This window comes from Chiroxiphia lanceolata, chromosome 30, assembly GCF_009829145.1.
Source record: "Chiroxiphia lanceolata isolate bChiLan1 chromosome 30, bChiLan1.pri, whole genome shotgun sequence".
Taxonomy (NCBI): Eukaryota; Metazoa; Chordata; class Aves; order Passeriformes; family Pipridae; genus Chiroxiphia; species Chiroxiphia lanceolata.
The window spans coordinates 514,887-536,912 of NC_045666.1; the positions used below are offsets into that span (position 1 = coordinate 514,887).

General features: G+C 57.4%; 1 protein-coding gene across 1 annotated transcript; it reads right to left on the reverse strand.

Moving 5' to 3' along the window:
• Nucleotides 1-2,673: 2,673 nt before the first annotated feature.
• Nucleotides 2,674-21,573, reverse strand: LOC116800035 (keratin, type II cytoskeletal cochleal-like). The gene is made up of 9 exons (XM_032713563.1): nucleotides 21,026-21,573; nucleotides 18,285-18,493; nucleotides 14,336-14,396; nucleotides 12,316-12,411; nucleotides 10,509-10,673; nucleotides 9,496-9,621; nucleotides 6,427-6,647; nucleotides 5,040-5,074; nucleotides 2,674-3,767 (listed from the first exon to the last, which is right to left on the reverse strand). The coding sequence occupies exons 1-9, from the start codon at nucleotides 21,413-21,415 to the stop codon at nucleotides 3,595-3,597; spliced, it is 1,476 nt and encodes a 491-aa protein (XP_032569454.1). The 5' UTR covers nucleotides 21,416-21,573; the 3' UTR covers nucleotides 2,674-3,594.
• Nucleotides 21,574-22,026: the final 453 nt, after the last annotated feature.

Consider the following 22,026-nt stretch of genomic DNA (forward strand, 5'->3'; position numbering starts at 1 on the left):
AACTGGGAAGTCAAAGAAGAGAAACTTGTGGCTGGAAAAGCTGCAGAGGGTCGGAGCTGCTGCTGGAACATGGGCTGGACCAACAGGAGCCGCTGGAGGGAACATCCCAGCCCTCCCCTCGTGTTTCCAACAGGGCCAAGCGAGGAGCAGAGAAGCTCTTTTAGGAAAATACTCCCAGATTTGGGGAAGTGGCAGTGCTGGAATGACAGACTGGATAGAGGGTTTCCATCCAGACCAGCAGTTTTCCATGGTTTTCTAGGATGCTCCCAAGTCTGCAGGTGCATCCCTGAGGAAATCTTGTTCCTGAAAACTCACAGGCCTGGCTGTGGGGCTGCTGTGGGGCTGCTGAGGGTCACTGTGGGGCTGCTGTGGCTCAGCAGTGGGGCTGCAGTGGGGTTGCTGTGGCTCTGCTGGGGGGCTGCAGTGGGGCTGCTGAGGGTCACTGTGGGGCTGCAGTGGGGCTGCAGTGGGGCTGCAGGGAGGTGCCACCCCCTGCACCCACAGCCAGGGCAGCACAGGGATGGCAAAGCCTTTGGTCCAGCCCCGGAGAGCTGGGACCAGCACGGTTGATCTCCCAGGGCATCACAGGGGGCATGACCAAGGCCCAGCTGTCCCTGTCACCACCTCTCTGTCCCTGTCACCACCTCCCTGTCCCTGGTCACACCTCCAGTTGTCCTTAGTCTCACATCCCTGTCCCTGGTCACCATCTCTCTGTCCCTGTCACCACCTTCAGCTGTCCCTGTCACCCCCTCCCTGTCCCTGTCACCCCCTCCCTGTCCCTGGTACCTCCCTGTCCCTGTCATCACCTCCAACTGCCCCTGGTCACCATCTCCCTGTCCCTGGTCCCACCTTCCTGTCTCTGGTCACCATCTCCCTGTCCCTGTCACCACTTCCCTGTCCCTGTCACCCCCTCTCTGTCCCTGTCACCACCTCCCTCTCCCTGGTCCCACTTTCCTGTCTCTGGTCACCCCCTCCCTGTCCCTGTCACCACTTCTCTGTCCCTGGTCACCTCTCCCTGTCCCTGGTCACCACCTCCCTGTCCCTGGTCACCACCTCCAGCTGGCCCTGTTACCCCCTCCCTGTCCCTGTCACCACCTCCCTGTCCCTGTCACCATCTCCCCGTCCCTGGTCCCACTTTCCTGTCCCTGTCATCCCTTCCCTGTCCCTGTCACCACTTCCCTGTCCCTGTCACCCCCTCTCTGTCCCTGTCACCCCCTCCCTGTCCCTGGTCCCACTTTCCTGTCTCTGGTCACCCTCTCCCTGTCCCTGTCACCCCCTCTCTGTCCCTGTCACCACTTCTCTGTCCCTGGTCACCTCTCCCTGTCTCTGGTCACCACCTCCCTCTCCCTGGTCACCACCTCCAGCTGTCCCTGTCACCCCCTCCCTGTCCCTGTCACCATCTCCTTGTCCCTGTCACCCCCTCCCTGTCCCTGTCACCACCTCCCCATCCCTGTCACCATCTCCCCATCCCTGTCACCCCCTCCCTGTCCCTGTCACCCCCTCCCTGTCCCTGTCACCATCTCCTTCTCCCTGTCACCTCCCTGTCCCTGTCACCCCCTCCAGCAGTCCCTGGTCCCACCTCCAGCTGTCCCCTGTCCCTGTCACCTCCATCCCCTCCGTCCCTGCCCAGCCCCATCAGCCGCAGCCGTGCCCCGGGGCTGCCGTTCCACCCTCGTTAATCCCGGCCCAGCCCCGATCTAAGCCTGACTCACCCTCCCGGTGCCAGGCTGGCACTCGGGGGCCCGGATTTGCGGCGTGTGGAAGGAGCCGACTGCAGGGCGTTGCCCTAAAGGGTTTTTATGGAATTCTCTGGGACACCCGGCCCCGGGCCCATATCTTCAAATGCACATCTTCAAACGCAGCTTTTCAGAACAGGGAATTCAGTTCAAGGTTTTCTCAGACGCAGCTTTTTGGGAAAGTGAATTTGGTTCAGTTTTACCTTCAAATGCAGCTTTTCAGAATAGTTCATTTGGTTCAGTTGACTTTCAGATGCACGTGTTTTGAAGAGTAAATTTGGCTCAATTTTACCTTCAAAAGCAGCCTTTCAGAACAGGGAATTCAGTTCAATTTTCTTTCAGATGCAGCTTTCTGGAAAAGCGAATTTGGTTCAGTTTTACCTTTGCATGCAGCTTTTTTTTTTTTTTCAAGAGTAAATTCAGTTCAATTTTACCTTCAAATGCAGCTTTTCAGAACAGTGAATTCAGTTCAAGTTTTTCTCAGATGCAGCTTTTTGGAAGAGCAAATTCGGTTCATTTTACCTTCCAATGTAGCTTTTTGGAAGAGTAAATTCGGTTCATTTTACCTTCCAATGCAGCTTTTTGGACAGTTCCTTTGGCAGCAGAGCTCTGCTGGGGGGGGGGGGGGGGGGGCAGAGGAGCAGGAATCATGTCCCAAATTCCCCTCTCCAAGCCCTGAGGAGGCTCCAACATCCCAGGAGGGAGAGGGACCCGATCCCTCCTTTCACCCGGAGCAGAACCCAACCCCAGCCCCCTCCTCCCTCTGCCCTCCAGGCAGGGAAAATCCCACCGGGAATGACCCTGGGGAGGCAGCAAATCCCAAATCCCGCCCTGTCCCTGCTCCAGGTGCCCCGGGGCAGGCTCTGGATGCAGCACGACGGGGATTCCCGGATAATTCCCGTCGCTCCCGAGCGGCACCAAGAACTCAGCCGGGACCGAACGAGCAGGAAAAAGGGAAACTTTATTAAAGGCCTCGGGACAGACACGAAAAGCATCAAAATTCCACCCAAAAACGCCCCGTCGGGACACGGCCGAGCATCAGCACGGGATGGCTGCGCGGTTCCTTGGAGTTATTCCCTAAAAACTCTTCCCGCCGCAGCCACGACCTCGCCCTCCCCCGGCCCGGGGAAGCCGAAGCCCCGCCTTGGCAGGAAGGAGGAGTTTTTGGGATCTGCACCGACCCCAAACTCGCTTTTGCCTCGCGGGAGGAGACCCCAGAGACGCCGAAATACCCCCCGAGTGAACAGAGACACCCAGAAACTGGGAATGTTCTCCCCCTTTGGAGTGGGACACTTGGAATTTCCAGCAATTTAATGTCCCTCGAGCTCTGGGCTGCACTGAAGAGCAGGGAACAGGGGAGGGAGGAGCTGATGGGTTATTTTGCTCCAAAGGGCCCGAAATAAATCTGCCTTTGAGCAGGAAACAGCTCCGGGCAGAGGAGAACCGTGGAATTCCAGCCCTGAGCCCATTCCCGAAGGAAAATAAGGAGAAATCCAGAGCAGTTTCACCCTTTTCTTTTAAAAAACCCAGCCCGGGGTGAGACCTGAGGGATGGAAATCTTCCAAAATCCAGTTAAAGGGGAGGTGGGGGGCAGAGAATCTCCAGGTGTCTTCGGCAAAGGCGCAGCGGGAATGTGGGATTTGCCAAATCCAGCCCCGGGAGGCCTGATCCCGCTCCCGGGGGGATGTTCCTGGGCAGGACGGAGCCTCGGGAGCAGGATGGAGCCTCGGGAGCAGGATGGAGCCTCGGGAGTGTCGTGGCAGGGGCAGGAATTTGTTTTGCAGCCGCTTTTTCCCGTGAAAGGCACCCGGGCGTTGGTTCCCAAGGGTTTCCCCCCCTCCCGGGAATGCGGCCGGAGTTACTTCCTGACGCTGCGGCGGGTGCTGGAGGTGGTGGTGATGGAGTAGGACTTGGTGGCCCCCCCGGAGGAGAAGCCGAGGGCTCCGCTGCCCATCCCGGCCCCCAGGGCTCCTCCCAGGAATCCTCCGGAGCTGGAGAAGCCGCCGCCGCCGCCGCTGGAGCTGACCACGGCTGGGCAGGAGAGAGGGAAAACAGGGAAAACACACCCTGAGCCCCCGGGAGCTCCAAACCCGGCTGGGAACCCCCGGGAAAGGGGAGGGGGTGGGTTCCAGCAGCCATCCCATGGATTCTCCAGGGAATCGTGGGATGGGCTGGGTGGGAAGGGAGCGGAAAGACGATCCCGTTCCTGATCCCGTTCCACCCCCTGCCATGGGCAGGGACACCTCCCACCATCCCAGGGGATCCAACCCGGCCTGGGACACTCCCAGGGATCCAGGGGCAGCCACAGCTTCTCTGGGAATTCCATCCCAGGGCCTTCCCACCCTCCCAGCCAGGAATTTCTTCTCAGTATCCCTTTCCCACTGGGAAGCCATTCCCTGTGTCTGTCCCTCCAGCCCTTGTCCCCAGTCCCTCTCCAGCTCTCCTGGAGCCCCTTCAGGCCCTGGAAGGGGCTCCAAGCTCTCCCTGGATCCTTCCCTTCTCCAGGAGAACATTCCCAGCTCTCCCAGTCTCTCTCCAGAATCAAGGAATCCTGGAATGGGTTGGGAAGGGGCGTTAAATCCCATCCCACCTTTCCATGGGCAGGGACACCTCCCACCAGCCCAGGGGGATCCAACTCGGCCTGGGACACTTCCAGGGATCCAGGGGCAGCCACAGCTTCTCTGGGAAATCCATTCCAGCCCCTCACTGCCCTCACAGTCAAGGATTCCTTCCCAATATCCCACCTAAATTCCCCTTTCCCATGGGAAGCCATTCCCTGTGTCTGTCCCTCCAGCCCTTGTCCCCAGTCCCCCTGCAGCTCTCCTGGAGCCCCTTCAGGCCCTTACCAACAAACAGCAAACCCTACAAAAACAAACCCTACAAACAAAACCCTACAAACAACAAACCCCACGAACAACAAACCCTACAAACAACAAACCCTACAAACAACAAACCCCACAAACAACAAACCCTACAAACAACAAACCCCACAAACAACAAACCCCACAAACAACAAACCCTACAAACAACAAACCCTACAAACAACAAACCCCACAAACAACAAACCCTACAAACAACAAACCCTACAAACAACAAACCCTACAAACAACAACCCCACAAACAACAAACCCTACAAACAACAAACCCCACAAACAACAAACCCCACAAACAACAAACCCTACAAACAACAAACCCCACAAACAACAACCCCACAAACAACAAACCCTACAAACAACAAACCCTACAAACAACAAACCCTACAAACAAACCCCCATAACCCCCCAGCCCCCAGCCCCCACTCACAGATGTTGACGTTTCCGACTCCGTCCCCGGCCAACCTGCGGGAGGAGACAAAGGGAGAGGAGGGATCAGACTCGGCATTCCCGGGATTCCCGGGGCTGGGGAGGAGGACAAGGCTGGGAATTCAGGAACGACCCTTCCCGGGGATCCACCTCCCCCCGGGGCTGGATCCAGCCCCTCATCCCAGTGGAGAGCTGAGAGAACTTGGAAGTTGTGTCTTAATCCCACAGGGATTTCCCCCTGGAAACGTTCTGCCACAGCACCAGAAATAGTTGAAGCCAATTTTTTTCCTTCTTTGCTTATTTTCCCCAAAACCCTCAGTTTTTCCCCCAGAATTTGCCAGTTCGGTTCAAAGCCCCTTCAGGACCAAAAATCAGCTAAAAAAGGGGATTTTTTTTTTCTGTGTTTCCCTTTCCTGTGTGGAAATCGAAGCTGGGCTCTCCCACTGTCCCCAGCTGGGGGGATGAGAGAGCCCTGGAAGTTGTGTCTTAATCCCACAGGGATTTCCCCTTGGAAACGTTCTGCCACGGCACCATAAACAGTTGAAGCCAATTTTTTTCCTTCTTTGCTTGTTTTCACTGAAAGCATCAATATTTTCCCCCCAGAATTTGCCTGTTTGGCTCTTCCACCAAAGCCCCTCCAGGACCAAAAACCAGCTAAAAAAGGGGATTTTTTTGCCTGTGTTTCCCTTTCCTGTGTGGAAATGGGAGCTGGGCTCTCCTGATGTCCCCAGTTGGGGGGATTGGAGAGCTCTGGAAGTTGTGTCTTAATTCCACAGGGAATTAAAGCCCCTTCAGTACCAAAAATCATCTGAAAAAGGGGATTTTTTTGCCTGTGCTTCCCTGTGGAAATGGGAGCTGGGCTCTCCCACTGTTCCCACCTGGGGGGGGATAAGACAGCATGGAAGTTGTGTCTTAATCCCACAGGGATTTCCCCTTGGAATCGTTCTCCCACAGCACCACAAGTGGTGGAAACCAATTTCCCCCTTCTTTGCTTATGATGGAAACCAATCTTTTCCCTCCCTTGCTTATTTTCCCCAAAACTCTCAATTTCCCCCCCCCCCCCCCCCCCAGAATTTGCCCATTCGGCTCTTCAGCCAAAGCCCCTCCAGGACCAAAAACCAGCTAAAAAGGGGGTTTTTTTTTGCCTGTGTTTCCCTTTCCTGTGTGGAAATGGGAGCTGGGGTCTCCTGATGTCCCCAGCTGGGGGGGTTGGAGAGCCCTGGAAGTTGTGTCTTAATTCCACAGGGAACCAAAGCCCCTTCAGGACCAAAAATCAGCTAAAAAAGGGGATTTTTTTGCCCGTGCTTCCCTGTGGAAATGGGAGCTGGGCTCTCCCACTGTTCCCCGGGGGGGCAGAGTTCCGGCTCCATCCCCCAGGGAATTCCCACCTGCTCTCCTCCCCTTCCAGCAGCTTCCTGTAGGTCGCGATCTCGATGTCCAGGGCCAGCTTGACGTTCATGAGCTCCTGGTACTCGCGGAGCTGCCGGGCCATGTCGGCCTTGGCCTTCTGCAGGGCGTCCTCCAGCTCGGCCAGTTTGGCCCGGGCGTCCTTCAGGGCCAGCTCCCCGCGCTCCTCGGCCTCGGCCACGGCTGCCTCCAGCTTGGCTCGCTGGGGGAAAGGGGCAGGGAGTCAGCGGGGCTCAGCGGGGCTCAACTCAGGGCCCTGGAGCTCAGGGGGATCCCTGGAGATCAGAGGGATCCCTGGAGATCAGCCCCTGCCCCTCCTAATTCACCCTGGAGCTCACTGGGAGCTGCTTAAGCTCCAACAACCTTTCAAGTGTGGACTGGAGCAGACCTGGAGCCACCAAACCCCCCAGTGCCACCCCAAAAGCAGCCCTGAGGCCCCACATGGAGCTGGAACCCTCAGCTGTGCCCCTGCACCTCCTAATTCATCCCAGAGCTCCTTGGGGCTGCTCAGACTCCGACAACCTTTGACTAGGGGACATTTGATGAGGGGCAGCAAGACCTGGAGGAGACCTGGAGCCACCAAACCCCCAGGACCCACCCCAAAATCACTCCTGGGGGGCATCACGTGGATCTGGAACCCTTGGCTGTGCCCCTGCACCTCCTAATCCACCCCTGAACTCGTTGGGAGCTGGTTGGTCTCTGACAACATTTGATGAGGGGACGTTTGATGAGGGGCAGCAGGACCTGGAGCAGACCTGGAGCCACCAAACCCCCCAGTCCCACCCCAAAAACACCCCTGGGGGGTTCCACGTGGAGCTGCAACCCCCAGCTGTGCCCCCGCCGCTCCTAATTCATCCCAGAGCTCCTTGGGAGCTGCTCAGACTCCGACAACCTTTGATGAGGGGCAGCAGGACCTGGAGCAGACCTGGAGCAACCAAAGCTCCCAATCCCACCCCAAAAGCACCCCTGAGGCCCCACACAGAGCTGGAACCCTCAGCTGTGTCCCTGCCCCTCCTAATCCACCCCAGAGCTCACCGGGAGCTGGTTGGTCTCTGACAACATTTGACGAGGGGACATTTGATGAGGGGCAGCAGGACCTGGAGCAGACCTGGAGCCACCAAACCTGCCAGTCCCACCCCAAAACCATCCCTGAGGCCCCACATGGAGCTGGACCCCCCGGTTGTGCCCCTGCCCCTCCTAATCCACCCCAGAGCTCCTTGGGAGCTGGTTGGTCTCTGACAACATTTGATGAGGGGCAGCAGGACCTGGAGCAGACCTGAAGCCACCAAACCCCCCAGTGCCACCCCAAAAGCAGCCCCGAGGCCCCACATGGAGCTGGAACCCCCGGCTGTGCCCCTGCCCCTCCCCAGGGCCCGGCTTTGGCAGGAAGGGCTCACAATGGGCTTTGTGCTCTCGGTCATTACTCAAAGAGCCGCTCGGGGCAGCTCTTGGCTCCAACCCCCGCGTGTGTCGGGGCCTCCCTGCCCCGAAACCAAACAAAGCCGGGGATGAATCACCGGCTTTATCAGCGGCTCGGGGAGCTCAGGTTACCCCAGAGCAGCCTCGGATCCCGGTGGGAGCCGCTCGGTGCCCTGCCCGGCCCCAGCCCTCCGATAGAGAGATAAAATCCGCCGGGCAGAGCAAACAGAGCGCCCAGAAATTCCCGTGTGTGCCCAAACATGGTGTTCCCTGCTGGAAAAGGGGAGTGGACAACGATCCCTGGCGGAGGAGGAAGGTGTGGGGCCACCCCAGCCCTGCCCTCGGGCTCTGCATCCCCCCCTTCTGCATCCCGGGGTTGATTCCTGCTCCTCCTCACCCCACCTTCCCACCTTCCTGTCGGGATCACATCCCTCACAACACCCCTCCTGCCCCAGAGGGACTGGAATCCTTTGGGATGAGCTGGGACAGCCCCCCCAAAATGTTTCACCAGGTCATTGGGACAGCCCCCCCAAATGCTTCACCAGATCCCTGAATCCTTAGGGTTGAAAAGGAGCTCCAGGGTCCCCAAGTGCAGGGAGACACCCAGAGCCTCGGAACACCCCTGGAATCGTGGAATGCCCGGAGCTGGAAGGGACCCACAGGGACCATCAGCTCCATGTCCCACTGATCCCCAAATCCAACTCCTGAGGGCGTTTTCCAAGCCTGAAAATCCCACTAATCCCCAAATCCAACTCCTGAGGGCATTGTTCAAGCCCTCCTGGAGCTCTGGGGCTGTGACCAAACCCTGGGGAGCCCGTTCAGAGCCTGACCCCCCTCTGGGGGAAGAACCTTTTCCCAAAATCCATCCCAAACCCTGGGAGCTTGTTCAGAGCCTGACCCACCTCTGGGAGAAGAACCTTTCCCAAAATCCATCCCAAACCCTGGGGAGCTTGTTCAGAGCCTGACCCACCTCTGGGAGAAGAACCTTTCCCAAAATCCATCCCAAACCCCGAGGAGCCTGTTCAGAGCCTGACCCACCTCTGGGAGAAGAACCTTTCCCAAAATCCATCCCAAACCCTGGGGAGCCCGTTCAGAGCCTGACCCACCTCTGGGGGAAGAACCTTCCCCAAAATCCATCCCAAACCCCGAGGAACCCGTTCAGAGCCTGACTCACCTCTGGGGGAAGAACCTTCCCCAAAATCCATCCCAAACCCCGAGGAACCCGTTCAGAGCCTGACTCACCTCTGGGGGAAGAACCTTCCCCAAAATCCATCCCAAACCCCAGGGAGCCCGTTCAGATCTGACCCACCTCTGGGGGAAGAACCTTCCCCAAAATCCATCCCAAACCCTGGGGAGCCCGTTCAGATCCTGATCGCCCTCTGGGGGAAGAACCTTTTCCCAAAATCCATCCCAAATGCCAGGGAGCCCATTCAGAACCTGACTCACCTCTGGGAAAAGAACCTTCCCCCAAAATCCATCCCAAACCCCAAGGAGCTTGTTCAGAGCCTGACTCACCTCTGGGGGAAGAACCTTTTCCCAAAATCCATCCCAACCCCCCTGTGGCACATCTCCAGCCATTCCCTGGCTCCTGTCAGGGGTCAGGGGAGGGATCAGGGCCTGCAGCTCCTCACCTGGGCCTTGGCACTCTCGATCTCCCCCTGGAGCCTCTGGATCACCCGGTTGATCTCCGTGATCTCGTTCTTGGTGTTCCTCAGGTCGTCCCCGTGTTTCCCAGCCGTCACCTGGAGCTGCTCGTACTGGGACAGGGAACAGAGACCAGGATGGGGTTAATTAGCTGTCAGGATGGGGTTAATTAGCCATGGGGATGGGGTTAATTACTGGGATAAAACCTCTCCGGGATACAGGGACTGGCAGAGCTGTGGGTCCTGGAATCAGGGAATGGTTTGGGTTGGGAAGGGGCATTAAAGCTCATCCCATTCCACCTCCTGCCATGGGCAGGGACACCTCCCACCATCCCAGGTGGGTCCAACCCAGCCTTGGACACTTCCAGGGATCCAGGGGCATCCTCTAGGAAATCCATTCCAGGGCCTTTCCACCCTCCCAGCCAGGAATTCCTTCCCAGTCTCCCATCTCTCCCTGCCCTCTGGCAGTGGGAAGCCATTCCCTGTGTCTGTCCCTCCAGCCCTTGTCCCCAGTCCCTCTCCAGCTCTTCTGGAGCCCCTTCAGGCCCTGGAAGTGGCTCCAAGCTCTCCCTGGATCCTTCCCTTCTCCAGGGGAACATTCCCAGCTCTCCCAGTCTCTCTCCAGAATCAAGGAATCCTGGAACGGGGTGGGTGGGAAGGGGCATTAAATCCCATCCCATCCCACCTTTCCACAGGGAGGGACACCTCCCACCAGCCCCGGGGGATCCAGCCTGGCCTTGGACACTTCCAGGGATCCAGGGGCAGCCACAGCTTCTCTGGGAAATCCATTCCAGCCCCTCACTGCCCTCGCAGTCAAGGATTCCTTCCCAATATCCCCCCTAAATCCCCCCTTTCCCATGGGAAGCCATTCCCTGTGTCTGTCCCTCCAGCCCTTGTCCCCAGTCCCTCTCCAGCTCTCCTGGAGCCCCTTCAGGCCCTGGAAGTGGCTCCAAGGTGTCCCTGGATCCTTCCCTTCCCCAGGCTGTGCCCCCAGGGCCCACCTTGGTCTGGTACCAGGCCTCGGCCTCGGCGCGGCTGCGGTTGGCGATGTCCTCGTACTGCGCCTTCACCTCGGCGATGATGCTGTCCAGGTCCAGGTTCCGGCTGTTGTCCATGGAAAGCACCACCGAGGTGTCGGAGATCTGGGCCTGCAGCTCGTTGATCTCCTGCAGGGAAAAACCAAACACCCCCCCCCCTGTGATCCCTGAGTTTGGAAGGGCCTCTCCTTCGGGAAGCGGGTGGGAGAGAGAACCCCAGGAGGGAAGGGGAGGAAGAGCGGGAGGATTCCAGCCAAGGCATCAACAGCCAGGAGGATTCCAGCCAAATCATCATCAGGAGAATTCCTTCCAAATCATCAACGGTCAGAATTCCATCCAAATCATCAACAAGCGGAATTCCATCCAAATCATCAATAATCAGAATTCCATCCAAATCATCAATAATCAGAATTCCATCCAATCATCAATAATCAGGAGAATTCCACCCAAATTATCAATAGTCAGAATTCCATCCAAGTCATCAACAATCAGAATTCCATCCAAATTATCAATAATCAGAATTCCATCCAAATTATGAATAATCAGAATTCCATCCAAATTATCAATAATCAGAATTCCATCCAAATTATCAACAGTCAGGAGAATTCCACCCAAATTATCAATAGTCAGAATTCCATCCAAATTGTCAATAATCAGGAGAATTCCATCCAAGTCATCAACAATCAGGGGAATTCCATCCAAATCATCAACAATCAGAATTCCATCCAAACTATCAACAATCAGAATTCCATCCAAACTATCAACAATCAGAATTCCATCCAAATTATCAACAGTCAGGAGAATTCCACCCAAATTATCAATAGTCAGAATTCCATCCAAGTCATCAATAGTCAGAATTCCATCCAAATTGTCAATAATCAGGAGAATTCCATCCAAATCATCAACAATCAGAATTCCATCCAAATTGTCAATAATGAGAATTCCATCCAAATTGTCAGTGATGAGAATTCCATCCAAATTATCAATAGTCAGGAGAATTCCATCCAAATCATCAATAATAAGAATTCCATCCAAATCATCAATAATAAGAATTCCATCCAAATCATCAATAGTCAGAATTCCATCCAAATCATCAATAGTCAGAATTCCATCCAAATGGTCAATAATCAGGAGAATTCCATCCAAGTCATCAACAATCAGGGGAATTCTGTCCTAATCAACAATAATCAGGAGAATTCCACCCAAGTCATCAGCAATCAGGAGGATTCCATCCAAATTGTCACTAATTAGCAGAACTCCATCTAAATCATTACTAATGAGGGGGGAGCCAACCCTGGGAAGCACAGAGGAACATTCCCAGCGGGAATGGAGCTCCCGATCCCCCCATTCCTGACATTCCCGGCTGGTCCCAGGCCCGGGAGCACCAACCCAGGGCCAAATTCCAGCCCCTGTCCCGAGGAGTGTCCGGCTCAAACAACCCCTGGGGAAGCTGCAGGAGCCTGGGACCGGCAGCTTCCCGTTGTTCCAGATCCCAAACTCCCCCCGCCCTACAGCGCTCCCCCTTCCCGTGTTCCCATCCCGACAAATCCCGCCTGTCCCGGGAATGTTTGCAGCGAATCCACCTCCCCCCCCCGGCCAGGGGGAAATCCCTGGCACAGCCCACGGCAATTCCAAGGAATCCCTTCATTTCCAGGCTCTCTGGAAGGGACGAGCCCCGTCTCCGTGCCCTTTCCCGGCCCTGGGAACAGCACACGGATATTCCCAGCCCCATTCCCTGCCCTCCCCCCACGGGAAGCAGGCAGGTCCTCACCGCCTCCTGGAAAGCCCTCAGGAAGTTGATCTCGTCCGTCAGCGCGTCCACCTTGGCCTCCAGCTCCACCTTGTTCATGTAGGCAGCGTCCACATCCTAAAAAAAACAGGGATAATCCAGGGAACCGTGAAGCTTTGCCGTCGGAGTCCAGCCAGGCTTTGGGGGCTCCCAAATGAGGCTCCCCAGGGACACACCGGGGCCTGAACCCGATCCCTCGGGATCTAATTCTGCCGGTGGGGAGGATCCTGAGCATCCCAAGGATCCCCAGGGACACACTGGGGCCTGAACCCGATCCCTTGGGACCTAATTCTGCCGGTGGGGAGGATCCTGAGCATCCTGGGGATCCCCAGGGACACACTGGGGCCTGAACCCGATCCCTCGGGATCTAATTCTGCCGGTGGGGAGGATCCTGAGCACCCCGAGGGTCCCCAGGGACACACTGGGGCCTGAACCCAATCCCCCGGGATCTAATTCTGCCGATGGGGAGGATCCTGAGGATCCTGAGCACCCTGAGGATCCCCAGGGACACACTGGGGCCTGAACCCGATCCCTTGGGATCTAATTCCGCCGGTGGGGAGGATCCTGAGCATCCCGAGGATCCCCAGGGACACACCCGATCCCCTGGGATCTAAGTCTGGCAGTGGGGAGGATCCTGAGCATCCCGAGGATCCCCAGGGATGTGTCAGGGCCTGAACCCGATCCCTCAGGATCTAATTCCGCTGGTGGGGAGGATCCCGAGCATCCCAAGGATCCCCTGGATCCCTGTTTGCTGGACACGGAGACCTTGGGAAGGGTCCCAAAGGAAGATCCGGGCAAAGGAATCCCCCGGGATGTGGATCCACTTCCCTGCGCCCGGGGGGACCTCGGGGGCTGCTGGGAGCTGCCTTTGGAATTCTGAGGATGGAACCTCAGGGGCTCGGGCAGAGCTGGAGGAAAGTGGGAGTAGGGACAGAGAGAAACACGGAGTAGGGACAAGGAATAAACACGGAGTAGGGACAGAGGGAAACATGGAATAGGGACAAGGAGTAAATATGAAGTGGGGACAAGGAGTAAACATGGAGTAGGGACAGAGGGAAACATGGAGTAGGGACAAGGAGTAAACATCGAGTAGGGACAAGGAGTAAACATGGAGTGGGGACAAAGAGTAAATATGAAGTGGGGACAAGGAATAAACATGGAGTAGGGACAAGGAATAAACATGGAGTAGGGACAGAGGGAAACATGGAGTAGGGACAAGGAGTAAATATGAAGTGGGGACAAGGAGTAAACACGGAGTAGGGACAAGGAATAAACACGGAGTAGGGACAGAGGGAAACATGGAGTAGGGACAAGGAGTAAACATGGAGTAGGGACAAGGAATAAACACGGAGTAGGGACAGAGGGAAACATGGAGTAGGGACAAGGAGAAAACATGGAGTAGGGACAAGGAGTAAACACGGAGTAGGGACAAGGAATAAACACGGAGTAGGGACAGAGGGAAACATGGAGTAGGGACAAGGAGTAAACATGGAGTAGGGACAAGGAGTAAACATGGAGTAGGGACAAGGAATAAACACGGAGTAGGGACAAGGAATAAACATGGAGTAGGGACAAGGAGTAAACACGGAGTAGGGACAGAGAGGGCAGAAGGGCTGCAATCCCAGGAATAATTCCCCATCCCTGGAAGTGTCCCAGGCCGGGTTGGAGCCCCTGGGATAGTGGGAGGTGTCCCTGCCCACGGCAGGGGGTGGCACTGGATGGGATTTAAGGTCCCTTCCCACCCAAAGCATCCCGGGATCCCGGGATTCCCAGGATCCCATGATTCCCTAGATCCCACGATTCCCTAGATCCCATGATTCCCGGGATCCCACGATTCCCTAGATCCCACGATTCCCGGGATCCCACGATTCCCTAGATCCCATGATTCCCGGGATCCCACGATTCCCGGGATCCCACGATTCCCGGGATCCCACGATTCCCGGGATCCCACAATTCCCAGGATCCCACGATTCCCGGGATCCCACGATTCCCGGGATCCCACCTTCTTGAGCACCACGAACTCGTTCTCGGCCGCCGCACGCTTGTTGATCTCATCCTCGTACCTGCCAGAAAAAAAGGGGGATTTCTGTGAATTTGGACCCTGGATGAAAGGAGAAGTGTCCCCATGAGGGGCTATCCCAGTTCTCCTCCCTCTCCCTCCGTTTTTGGGCTTCCCGAGGCTGGAGGTGCCGGCTCTGGCCCCGGAGCTCCTGTTGGGATGAGCTGATGCCTCAAAGCTGGAAAGGATTCCCCACCCTGCTTTCCCACATTCCTTCAAATTCCCTGTGCTTCAGGAGATTCCTGCTCCTACTCCTCCCCCCTGGAGGGCTGCAGTGTCCCAAAGTGTCCCAAAGTGTCCCGAAGTGTTCCACAGATCCCACAAACTCCTCTGTGCCCGTCCGAGCCTTCCCGACGCTGCTTCCACTCCGCACGTCCCCCTTCCAGACCTTTGGGAATATCCTGCAGGAGCTGAGCGGGAGCCACCATCCCGGGGAGAGCTGAGGGTGGGTGTTGATCGCCCTCACTGTGCTCCAGAGCCCCCCCAGACTGAGATCCCGGGGACAGCCCTGCTTTGGGGGAGCACCTGAAGGTCTGCAGGTGTTCTCCTGAAAAACTCCAGGTGTTCCCCTAAAGATCTCCAGGTGTTCACCCAAAAAATTCCAGGTGTTCACCAGAAAAATTCCAGACGTTCACCTAAAAAATTCCTGGTGTTCCTCTAAAGATCTCCAGGTGTTCACCTAAAAAACTCCAGGTGTTCTCCTAAAGATCTCCAGGTGTTGACCTAAAAAATTCCAGGTGTTCACCTAAAGAACTCCAACTGTTCTCCTACAGAACTCCAGGTGTTCTCCTACAGAACTCCAGGTGTTCACCAAAAAAATTCCAGGTGTTCACCTAAAAAACTCCACGTGTTCTCCTACAGAATTCCAGATGTTCTCCTAAAGAACTCCAGGTGTTCACCTAAAAAATTCCAGATATTCACCTAAAAAATCCAGGTGTTCTCCTAAAGATCTCCAGGTGTTGACCTAAAAAATTCCAGATATTCATGTAAAAAATTCCAGGAGTTCACCTAAAGAACTCCAGGTGTTCTCCTACAGAACTCCAGGTGTTCTCCTACAGAACTCCAGGTGTTGACCTAAAAAATTCCAGATGTTCCCCTAAAATCTCCAGGTCTTCACCTAAAAAACTCCAGGTGTTCTCCTAAAGGTCTCCAGGTGTTCACCTAAAGATCTCCAGGAGTTCTGCTAAAAATCTCCAGCTTTTCATCCAAAGATCTCCAGGTGTTCACCTACAGGTTTTGGGATGTTCTCCTAAAGATCTCCAGTTGTTCTCCTAAAGATCTCCAGGTGTTTCCCTAAAAAACTCCAGCTGTTCCCCTAAAATCTCCAGCTGTTCACCTAAAGATCTCTGGGTGTTCCCCTAAAATCTCCAGCTGTTCACCTAAAAACCTCCAGCAGTTCACCTGAAGATCTCCAGGTGTTCCCCTACAGATTTTGGGATGTTCCCCTACAGCTCTCCAGGTGTTCACCTGAAGATCCCCAGCGGACAAACCCCCCCTCTCCACTGCTTTTCCCGGTGAATCCCGGATTTTCAGCCCTGGATCACCTGGCCCTGCACCCCCCCAGCCCAACCAGCTGCTCCCGGGATCCTGAAAGTCACCCCGGGAGCGGGAACCACCTGCCCCGGTTGTTTGGGAATTGCTGTTGCCAGGGCAACGCCCTTTGTTGCCACAATCCCTGGAATTTGCCTTCCAAAGGAGCTCCTTCGCCCTCCCGGCCCCTCCCCTTCCCCGCCGGGATCCATGGACATTGTCCCTCTGGAGGTCACTGAACTGCAGGCAGGGAATGGCAGGGAATAAACGCCAGGAATTGCCGGGATTGCGGCGCCCACGGGCACGAGGGATGAGCAGAGAGAGGGAAAAACAGGGAATTCTTCCAGACTGGAGCACCAAATTCCTCCTTTCCTGAAGGAAGCTCCACCAAGACGGGCAATAAATTGTGGGATCGTGGAATGGGTTGGGTTGGAGGGACCTTAAATCCCATCCCATCCCACCTTTCCACAGGCAGGGACAGCTCCCACCATCCCAGGGGGATCCAGCCCGGCCTTGGACACTTCCAGGGATCCAGGGGCAGCCACAGTTTCTCTGGGAATTCCATTCCAGGGTCTCCCCACCCTCCCAGCCAGGAATTCCTTCCCACTATCCCCCCTAAATCCCCCCTTTCCCATGGGAAGCCATTCCCTGTGTCTGTCCCTCCAGCCCTTGTCCCCAGTCCCTCTCCAGCTCTCCTGGAGCCCCTTCAGGCCCTGGAAGGGGCTCCAAGATCTCCCTGGATCCTTCCCTTCTCCAGGGGCACATTCCCAGCTCTCCCAGCCTGGCTCCAGAATCAAGGAATCCTGGAATGGGTTGGGTGGGAAGGGGCATTAAATCCCATCCCACCTTTCCATGGGCAGGGACACCTCCCACCAGCCCAGGGGGATCCAGCCCGGCCTTGGACATTTCCAGGGATCCAGGGGCAGCCACAGCTTCTCTGGGAAATCCATTCCCAAGGGGTTCTTTGGGAATCTCTGGGTATTGACTTTCCCCTAAACACACAGAAGGAATTCCCACTTCCCTGCTCCGGAGGGTTTGGCTTTACATGGATATGATAAATGTGCACATGGATCTACTGGAAATGTGCCCCTGGAATCCACGGGAAATGGGGCTGAAATCTGGGATTTAACTCCCCTGGGAACAAACCAGCTCCTTGCAGAGACTCCGACTGTGGATGAGCGGGAGCAGGGCTGGGACAAACCCCATTCCCGAGTTCCCGAGCGGTTCTTTGGGAATCTCCGGGTATTGACTTTCCCCGGCCACGCCCTGGGGATTATCCGGGTTGTTTGTGTTCGGTTCCTGCCCCATCCAGTTCTCCCGGTGCCTCCCATTCTTCCCTTCCCTCCTGTTCCAGGCCTGGCCGGGCTGGGCCGGGCTGGGACAAAGGGTCCTTTATTCCCGGGCTCCTCCCAGAGAAGTGGCTGAAAAACATTGGGGCAGCTGCTCCATTCCCTGCCCCTGGAATTGGGGAGGGTCACCTGGAATGAGCCAGGATCACCTTCCATCCTGCTCCATTCCCTGCCCCTGGAATGGCTGGGATCACCTGGAATGAGCCAGGATCACCTCCCAACCTGCTCCATTCCCTGTCCCTGGAATTGGGAAGGGTCACCTGCCAACCTGCTCCATCCCTGCCCCTGGAATGGGCTGGGATCACCTGGAATGGGCTGGGATCACCCCCCATCCTGCTCCATTCCCTGCCCCTGGAACTGGGGAGGGTCACCTGGAATGAGCCAGGATCACCTTCCATCCTGCTCCATTCCCTGTCCCTGGAATTGGGGAGGATCACCTCCCATCCTGCTCCATTCCCTGCCCCTGGAATGGCTGGGATCACCTGGAATGAGCCAGGATCACCTTCCATCCTGCTCCATTCCCTGCCCCTGGAATTGGGGAGGATCACCTCCCATCCTGCTCCATTCCCTGCCCCTGGAATGGCTGGGATGACCTGGAATGAGCCAGGATCACCTTCCATCCTGCTCCATTCCCTGCCCCTGGAATTGGGGAGGATCACCTCCCATCCTGCTCCATTCCCTGCCCCTGGAATGGCTGGGATGACCTGGAATGAGCCAGGATCACCTTCCATCCTGCTCCATTCCCTGCCCCCGGAATTGGGGAGGATCACCTCCCACCCTGCTCCATTCCTGGGATCACCTCCCAGCCTGTGGAACCCAGATGGCTCCTGCAGCTCCAAAGTTTCCCTTCCAACCCCAGGGAGACCCCAAAAGCAAAGCCAAGAGTTTGGAGACCCTTCCCCACACGGGCACAAGGAGCGGGATCACCCCGGCAGCTCCCCTGCCCTGAACTCCTCATTCCCGGCTGGAAAAGCCCTCCCTGGCAGCCGGGCCGGGGGGGTTGGACACGTTACTTGTTCTTGAAGTCCTCCACCAGGTCCTGCATGTTCTTGAGCTCCCCCTCGAGCCGCCCCTTGTCCCCCAGCAGCCCGTCCAGCTGCCGCCGCAGGTTGCTGATGTAGGTCTCGAACATGGGCCCGATGTTGCTCCGGGTGGTTTTCTGGTCCTGCAGGAGGCTCCACTTGGTCTCCAGCATCTTGTTCTGCTGCTCCAGGAACCGCACCTGGAAAGGGAACCCGGAGTCAGTTGGGGAAAGGGGGGAAAACGGGGGATGAGCTGTGAAATTTGGGAGGGCTGGGATGGGGCGGATGACCCAAGGGTGTGGGTGTCCCAAGGATTTGGGTGACCCAAGGGTGTGGGAGTCCCAAGGATTTGGGTGTCCCAAGGGTGTGGGTGGCTCATGGGGAGCTCCAAAGGGGGTGTCCCAAGGGTTTGGGAGGGCTGGGATGGGGGGGAATGTCCCAAGGGTTTGGGTGCCTGGAGGGAAGCACCAAAGGGGGTGTCCCAAGGGTGTGGGTGTCCCAAGGGTGTGGGTGGCTCGTAGGCAGCTCCAGAGGGGTTATCCCAAGGGTTTGGGTGTCCCAAGGGTGTGGGTGGCTCGTAGGGAGCTCCAAAGGGGGTGTCCCAAGGGTTGGGTGTCCCAAGGGTTTGGGTGCCCCAAGGGTTTGGGTGTCCCAAAGGTTTGGTGTCCCAAGGGTTTGGGTGTCCCAAGGGTTTGGTGTCCCAAGGGTTTGGGTGTCCCAAGGGTTTGGGTGTCCCAAGGGTGTGGCTGGCTGGTGGGGAGCACCACAGGGGGAAGGCCCAGAGCTGCTCTGGGCCCGGGTTTGTGGCTCTGGGGCTGTGAAGGGATTAAAGATAAGCAGCTTCTGCTCCCTTTTCCAGACTCTGCCGGGCTGACACTTGACAGAAACCACCGCCAGACCTCAAACTCGGACAGTTCCTGCAGGTCCAGGGCGGGATTCCTGACATTTCGGGGATGCCAGAGCCGGGTTTACACAAGACCAGGCGGTGCAAGGCGGGGAGGGGGTGCGGGACAGCTCAGAGTGGGGCAGGGCAGCTCAGGGGAGGGGGTGCAGGGCAGCTCAGAGTGGGGCAGGGCAGCTCAGGGGAGGGGGTGCAGGGCAGCTCAGAGCGAGGCAGGGCAGCTCAGGCACACCCGGCGAGCTGTGCTTTACCAGTCTCTGCTTTACCAGTCTCTGCTTTACCAGCCTCTGCTTTACCAGTCTCTGCTTTACCCGGCTCTGCCCTACTGGGACAACTCTCCCCCTCCCCGAATTCGGGGCTGGGCTGGGGGGGGGCAGATTTTTAAACCCTGCCCCCCCGTTTGGGCAGCGGTAGGTCCAGGAAGGGGCACAACAAAGCCAAACCAGGCAGGGCAGGGCAGGGTAGAGCCCTTTTCTGAGGGCTGAGCCCTTTTCTGAGGGCAAAGCCTTTTTCTGAGGGCAGAGCCCTTTTCTGAGGGCAAACCAGCAGGGTTTTGATAAACCCAGGAACGAGAGGGATTGGGGTGCAGAGAGCAAGGTCCCCCTTCCAGCTGGGGGATGGACCCCCATGACCCCCTTCCAGTTTGGGCCCGGACCCCCAGTTCCCTCTTCCAGTTGAGGGACAGACCCCTGGTCCCTTTTCCAGTTGGGGTACAGACCCCTGGTCCTTTTTCCAGTTGAGGGACACACCTCAGTTCCCTTTTCCAGCTGAGGGACAGACCCCTGGTCCCTTTTCCAGCTGAGGGACAGACCCCTGGTCCTTTTTCCAGTTGAGGGACAGACCCCTGGTCCCTTTTCCAGCTGGGGGACACACCTCAGTTCCCTTTTCCAGCTGGGGGACACACCTCAGTTCCCTTTTCCAGCTGGGGGCCAGACCCCTGGTCCCTTTTCCAGTTGGGGCACAGACCCCTGGTCCCTTTTCCAGTTTCAGGGACTGACCTCTGGTCCCTTTTCCAGCTGGGGACACACCCCGGGTCCCTCCACCGATCTGGGGACAGACCAAATCCCACCACGCCCTTAAGAATTTATCCCACCCCATCCTTCAGGATTCATCCCGAGCCTGTTCATGATTTCCCAGCCGGGTTAAGCACATTTTGGGTCCCACCTCGTGCTCAGTAGCACCCCCAGAGCTCTAAAAGCAGATTTTGGGTGCTCAGCAGCACCCCCAGAGCTCTAAAAGCAGATTTTGGGTGCTCAGCAGCACCCCCAGAGCTCTAAAAGCAGATTTTGGGTGCTCAGCAGCACCCCCAGAGCTCTAAAAGCAGATTTTTGGGTGCTCAGCAGCACCCCCAAAGCTCCGAGCACATTTTGGGTCCCATTTGTTGCTCAGCAGCTTCCCCAGAGCTCTGGGCAGATTTTTGGGTGCTCAGCAGCTCCCCCAAAGCTCTGAGGACATTTTGGGTACTCAACAGCTCCCCCAGAGCTCTAAACGCAGATTTTGGGTCCTCAGCAGCTCCCCCAGAGCTCTGAGCACATTTTGGGTCCTCAACAGTTCCCCCAGAGCTCTGAGCAGATTTTGGGTCCCACTTGCACGGCCCAGAGCTCTGGGCAGATTTTGGGTCTCCCCTGGTGCAGATTTTTGGTCCCATCTGGTGTTTCAGGAGCTCTCTCAGAGCTCTGGGCAGATTTTTGGGTGCTCAGCAGCTCCCCCAGAGCTCTGGGCAGATTTTGGGTCCCTCCCTGGTGCTCAGCAGCTCCCCCAGAGCTCTGGGCAGATTTTGGGTCCCACCTGCCCTCCCCAGAGCCCCGATCCCACCCCCCCCAGCCCTCACCTTGTCGATGAAGGAGGCGAACTTGTTGTTGAGGGTCTTGATCTGCTCCTTCTCCTCCTTTCGCACCCTCTGGATGTTGGGGTCGATCTCCAGGTTCAGGGGGGTCAGCAGGCTCTGGTTCACCGTCACCTCCTGGATGCCGCCGGGGCTCAGGGCCCCCAGTCCCGCGCTCCCGAAGCCGAATCCCGAGCGGACGCTGTAGGAGCCGCTCCCTCCCGTGGAGACCCTCCTGGCCGAGCCCAGGCTGTAGAGGCTGGAGCTGCCGAAGCCCCCGGCGCGGCCGAGCCCGGAGCCGCCGAGCCCGCGGGTGGAGGACACGGAGCTCACCCGCACCTGGGTGACTGCCGGGCCGGCGGCCGAGCGGGAGCTGAAGCTGACGGAGCGGGACATGGCTGCTCCAGAGGGTATTCCCGAATCCCACACCTTGGCCAAAGCTCGGGGAGAAGCGGCGCAGGGCAGTGAGGGCGGTGTCCCTCCCGCCGCCCCTTTTATCGGCCGGGCGAGCTGGGCTTGGCCCCGGGGCGACAGCGGGATCGTTTTACTGCCCGCCGAGCTGGGTGTGCCTGGCTGCCTGCCCACCCCTCCGAGCTGGGAAGGGCCGCGGGGAAGGGACAGGACACACCTGGCGCCGTGTCCCCGCTCGGGGCCTCACCTGGGCACAGGTGGGACGTGGGTGGCAGGGGGGGGAACGTGGGTGGCACAGATGGGACGTGGATGGCACAGATGGGACGTGATCCCTGAGCTCCCTCGGGCTACTCTGGGCTTCTCTGGCCCCTCCAGGCTCCTCTGAGCTCCTCTGGCCCCCTCTGAGCTCCTCTGAACCTCTCTGAGCTCCTCTGAGCCCCTCTGAGCCCCTCTGAGCTTCTCTGAGCCCCTCTGAGCTCCTCTGGGCTTCTTTGAGCCCCTCTGGGCTCCTCTGGGCTTCTCTGAGTCCCTCCGGGCTCCTCTGAACCTCTTTGAGCTCCTCTGAACCTCTCTGAGCTCCTCTGAGCCCCTCTGAG

Coding starts and splice junctions, on each gene's coding strand:
- LOC116800035 (XM_032713563.1), bottom strand. CDS start 21,415: ATGTCCCGCTCCGTCAGCTTCAGCTCCCGCTCGGCCGCCGGCCCGGCA. Junction 6,648..9,495: donor TCGAGAGTGCCAAGGCCCAG/GTGAGGAGCTGC, acceptor CCTTTCCCCCAG/CGAGCCAAGCTGGAGGCAGC. Junction 5,075..6,426: donor CTGGAAGGGGAGGAGAGCAG/GTGGGAATTCCC, acceptor CTCCTCCCGCAG/GTTGGCCGGGGACGGAGTCG.